At 35.1% G+C, this 5622-nt stretch overlaps 1 protein-coding gene across 1 annotated transcript; it reads right to left on the reverse strand.

Annotated features, from left to right (window-relative positions):
- Positions 1-256: 256 nt before the first annotated feature.
- Positions 257-3824, reverse strand: LOC108736897 (D-2-hydroxyglutarate dehydrogenase, mitochondrial-like). Its single transcript, XM_025973718.1, has 6 exons — positions 3697-3824; positions 3175-3368; positions 2834-3002; positions 1912-2198; positions 864-1029; positions 257-668 (listed from the first exon to the last, which is right to left on the reverse strand). The coding sequence occupies exons 1-6, from the start codon at positions 3728-3730 to the stop codon at positions 418-420; spliced, it is 1101 nt and encodes a 366-aa protein (XP_025829503.1). The 5' UTR covers positions 3731-3824; the 3' UTR covers positions 257-417.
- Positions 3825-5622: the final 1798 nt, after the last annotated feature.

Consider the following 5622-nt stretch of genomic DNA (forward strand, 5'->3'; position numbering starts at 1 on the left):
CCCGCTTGAAAATAATTTTTTTATTGAATTTTATTTGAATTACAGTGTATGAAAATTGTCAAAATAATCGACTTTCAACCCCCATAACTTATTATAGGGGTGAGACCGCGACGAACTTTTTATAGTACAGTGGTGGGGGAGACCTCCCCATTTGATCCCCCCACCCCCATTGGTGGGGGCCATTATCTAGACCTTAACCAAAACAATAAAATTTGAAAAATAATTAGAAAATATTTATTTACATTAGATACACTTTAAGAGATAACAAATATAACATCTGCAATCTGCCGAGATTTTTCAGTACATTTTCTTCGACAAGTATAACAAAAATATTTCTTTACTCGCATTAAAATTACCTGTATAATTCGATATATGTATATACGTAACGTTATATAAAAATAAATAAACTTAAACCTATCAGGGAAGAACTTTATACGGGTTGAGAATTCCATTGGCATCCATTAACTTTTTTATATCTTTCATTAAGGCAATTGCAGGTGGACTTTTTGAATATTTGACGTACTTCGGTTTCTTGAAACCAATTCCGTGTTCAGCGCTAACACTTCCTCTTAGTTTCGATGTATATTCGTAAATAAATGGTTCTATTTTGTTCATGATTTCCTTGCTGTAATTTTTAACTGTAATATTCAGATGAATATTTCCGTCACCTGTGAAATAATTACTCATCAAATTATTAATTGTTACACACAAATAAAATTATGAAAAAATAGGCATCGTTTGAAAAAAATAGGTACAGAAAACGCAGCGTTAAAAGAATTGACCTTGTCTAGCAACTCCTCGTAAAATTAGAGTAAATTTCACACTTAGCTTTAACAAAACCATGTAATATATAGATAACATACCTAAATGTCCATAACCGCATACTCTGACAGCGTCTTTTCCTACCCTTTCTATCATCGCAGGAACTAACGAGTAAAAGTATTGAGTGGGTAATGAAATATCATATTTGAAGACATATCCGTCGTACAGTAAAGCCCCAGTGATGCTTTCTCTGATATCCCATATGGCCTAAAGATTTTTTTTGTCAAAAAGAACAACTGTATTGCATTTCTTTCAAACAAAAGCTTATCGTATAAAAAAATATGTTTTGAGCACGTAAATGGATGGGAAAATCCAGTCGCGTAACTATCGGTTTCCATGTATTCTATGGAATATGGCTCCTCAAGCCAGGAGAAACCTAAGGCTTGAGGACGAAGCCAAAAGGATTGATATTCGGAATTCAATGAATGCATTTACATCTGCAAAAGCTCGAAGGAAGAATTTAAAATGATTATTAAACTTATGCATCTACACTAAGTTTAGAATAAATTTTATGTCTCCTATAAGCTTTGTACTTCCTGGAGTGCCTTTATCTCTCCGAAAGTAATTACGCCACTGGGAAAATCCGCATCCAAACGATGCCGTAGGTATGTAAACAGTAACACAAGGTAAGTTATAGAGACAAAAACTTGACGATATTTAAATGACTTGGGTTAATATTTTAATCAATTATTTATTTAATAGGTAATAATTAGCCCCCTCGATTACGTGTTTGAATATGTTCGATTTGAAAACATCTATGTATGTTGCACAGCTTTCGAGTTTAAATATGTAGCTTTTGTGATCTTTAAGGATAAATGATTCTTTATTCATTTATTAAGTAACTGTGACTCCTGTAGGTTATGTAGTAAACCCCTGCCCTTATTATTTTTCTACTGAAAGCTGCCACCCCATCCAATGAAATTATGTTCCACCGACCCTGGTTCTGAGACTAATTAATGCAATTGCTTGTAAAGCTTTTCCAACAGTATTTCATACAGTCAAAGAAATTTTCTTTTTTAACTCCCTGTCTTCGTGTACGGTGTCCCCTAATTTTGAAAAACTGAATTTCTTAATTAATTCACATCTTACCTTTATTTTACTGGGATCACTAGTAACTGTGCCATCTAACACAGTTCCATCTGACATCACGTTGTCCAAAAAACTATTGAGTTTTTCCTCGTCATGTGTACTATTGCTTCCAGAGGTCTCTATCAACATGTAAAAGGGATGATCTCCAATTGGGTTTTTTAGTTTGGTATTACTCGTTACAACATCCAATGATTTGGCGTCAATCATTTCGCACGATGACAAAATTTCTCCCAATTGATGTTTACATTTTTTCATGGTAGCAAGCAGTTTATCAAAAGACTCGAGACCTTAGAAAAACATTCTTGTTGCAGTTCTGACGATAGATATAGATCGGTTCACTGGCCTTCTTTCCGGTTTGTTTTGCCGTGGTCAATAGAATGTTCCTGTTCTGCACGTTTCGTTGTTTTTTACTGACGGCATCCTCAATGGATGGATCATTGAGTCAAGACTTAGCAGTTCATCCATCGACCACAACAAAACAGTCCAGAAAAAGATGAAGTATAACCAAATGTTCTTGTTTTCGACTGTTATTTTTCACGTCGTCTATTAGATTATACGATCCAATATTAATAATTTTCTAATGTAGCATAAGTTTTTGATGAGTAATCTACCAATATTTTCAGACGTGAATCGCGATTTCAAATTTTTTTCGTTGTCTTCAGCACGCAGTAGACAGTTCCGACTGATTTACTTGTGACCAAAAATTATTCAATAGCAACAATTAAATTGATTGGTGTTCTATCGGAACCATCTACGGCGTGCTGATGAGAACGAAAAGTCCACAAGCCAAGAATTTATGTTCTATTGGATTTACGTTAACATCATATAGACTGCTACACCGTGAGTGCAGTATTACAAGTCGATGTCCTTAGGCCGAAAAGGCCTTTGTCAAGTATTAATGAAGTCACAATTATTTTCTTACCTAAGAATGCAACGTTATATGCTTTTGGTCTAGTGGGACATTGAATTGCAACCTTCGTAATAATTCCTAATGTGCCTTCCGAGCCAATGAACAAGTGTTTTAAATGATATCCAGTATTGTCCTTTCTAAGGGTGCTCAATAAATCTAAAACCTCTCCATTTGCTTTGACCTAATGGAACGTGTACACATATAGAATATAATAAAATAGCAGTGTTTACAGATTGTGTTTTAATTTTCTTTTTAATTAGAGCGTGAATACGAAAAATATTTATATTTTTTTTAAGGAACGTATATCGACCATTTACACATTTTTTTTAATCACCCTGTATATGCTTTCGTACCACTTCAAGGCCAAGCACGCTTCCCTGCAGATTACCGTAGCGCACTAATCGAAGTCCTCCAGCATTTGTGGATACATTTCCGCCGATGTGACAGGAACCCTTCGCTCCCAAGTCTAAGGGCATCATTAGTCCTTGCTTCCCTACTTCCTGATCTAAAACTTCCAGCACGCATCCTGCTTGACAAACTAGCACACCTACAGAGAAACATGAATCAATGGAAAAACATTAGGCTTATTGTTATTTCGAACTTTTATGTTCCCAGGAGCTCACAGGTTTCGAAATAGTGAAATTATTAAATTTCAAGTCTCTATGTTATGGCGACATTTCGGCATTAAATAATCAAAATTTTTAGTAAGGTCTTTAAGATACATAAATCACTTAGTTTTTGGCAACACCAAAACACCACCGACTCTAGCAATTATAAATAATCTGCTGATAAATTATATTCATTGTAGAATCTTGTTTTTATAATATTTAAATTATAAAACTATAAAAAAGAAAATTTAATGCAATAAATGTTACCTGATGCATCATCGATATCAATAATATTGTTCATTAAGGCTGTGGATAAGACCACTTCATCAAATACTGGTACTGATCCCCCAACAAGACCCGTATTTCCACCCTGCGGACACACGGCTAGGTGGTTGTAGTTGCAAAACTTTAAGATTTTGGAAACTTCCTCTGTTGTCTTGGGTTTTAGAACACACTGACTGTAACCTGAAGATATATTAAATATGAATAAATTTCGCGGTTCCTTGCTGAAGGCATCTTCTTTGAACTATGAGAAAAACAGTCTGGAAAAACACTATCGAATCCACAGTATTTTGGATTATCTACTAATCTATGGAAATTCCACAGTCCCTTGCTAAAGGTAATTTCAATGGTGATTTGGAAGGTGCTGAATTCTGACTGATGTCAATCAAAACTGCAAATTCAACGGACTATGAGAAAAACAGTCCGGAAAACACTATCGAATCCAAAATATTTTGGTTTATCCATTTCTGGTAGTCCATGGAATTTGCAGTTCTGACTGACATCAGTCACAATTCAGCACTTTCCAAATCACCACTGAAGATGCCTTCAGCAAGGAACTGCAAAATTCCATGGACCATCACAAAACAACCCGGAAAACAATATCAAATAGATGCACACCTTCCGTGAAAACCTGAAAACTGCAGATATTGGGGTTCGAATTCACAAACTTGACTTATTAGTTGAACCTAAAGCTAAAGAAACTATGTATTTCATTTTTCTCCTTCTGATGTGTAAAAGATCAATACAAAAATGCTTTTTTTATTGATGTTGGTTTTACATCAATAAAGTTATTTACAACCCTATTTTAACGTAAAATTACCAGAAGAATCGATGATGAGCATTGTAACATCAATATACAAAAAAGGAAACAAAGACGAGACAAAAAATTATAGAGGAATTACACTTATGGACACTGAATATAAAATATACGCGGTGATACTAAAAAATCGGCTCGAGACAGAAATGGAAAAGAAAAACCTCATGGATGATACACAAATAGGATACAGGAATAGGAGAGGGACACTGGATGCAGTATAGATAGTACGGATGGCCATTGAGGAAGAAATATATAAAGAAAGAAAAAGGAGAAATCTTCCTATTCTTTACTGATATGAAGGGAGCCTTTGACAGGATAAACAGAAAGAAAATTTGGAATAAATATGAAGTTAAGGAAAAGAATAGAAGAAATATATGAAGTGAGAATCAATGACGAAATTTCTAAAAACATTAGCACGATTAACGGGGTAAGACAAGGATGTCCCTTGAGTACAGCTCTTTTCAACCTAGCTTTTGCGGATCTAGAAAATACAAAGAGAGAAATTCAAATGGGAAAGAAGAAAGTATTAATGGCGAACAATGAAGAGGGGACGACAGAAATGGTGAGAAAAATGGGAATATACATCGCAGAGAGAGGCCTAGAGATAAATCGAAGACAATGAGAAGCAGGAAAAGTGGCGGAAGAATGAAAAAGATAATATTTACATGGGAAGGAAAAGAAATTGAAGAAGGAAAAAAGTACAACTACCTAGGCTGCTTCATACAGAAGAACGACGGAAACGAAGAGCAAATAAGAAACAAAAAGGCAACTGCTATCTTAGGGAAAGTATGAAAAGAACTTCGAGGATAGTTGGAAAAACAAAATGTATTTATTTGAAGTACTGGTACAAAGTATACTGATGACACACACACATCTACAACCCTATTTTGAATCAAAATTTTGACATCAACGTCATGGCCTTTTTTTCAAATTAAAACGGGGGCCATTGGTAAACGATGGAACATACGAGGGTGGATTGATAAGTTTCCGGCCTAACCAAGAGATGACGCCACTAGGCCTACCTTGAGGTGACATTCTATAGTACCATCCTTGGATAGCTTGTAGCTATAGTTTCAGCCCGATCTCCTTGCTAG

Source organism: Agrilus planipennis, unplaced genomic scaffold (genome assembly GCF_000699045.2).
Source record: "Agrilus planipennis isolate EAB-ADULT unplaced genomic scaffold, Apla_2.0 scaffold55, whole genome shotgun sequence".
In the NCBI taxonomy this organism is placed as follows: Eukaryota; Metazoa; Arthropoda; class Insecta; order Coleoptera; family Buprestidae; genus Agrilus; species Agrilus planipennis.

Excerpts from the sequence above, each read along its gene's own strand:
- LOC108736897 (XM_025973718.1), bottom strand. The coding sequence starts at position 3,730 with ATGAACAATATTATTGATATCGATGATGCATCAG. Across the intron at positions 2,199-2,833 it reads ATATAACGTTGCATTCTTAG|GTCTCGAGTCTTTTGATAAA; the intron begins GTAAGAAAATAA and ends TGTTTTTCTAAG. Across the intron at positions 1,030-1,911 it reads GTGATCCCAGTAAAATAAAG|GCCATATGGGATATCAGAGA; the intron begins GTAAGATGTGAA and ends AAAAATCTTTAG.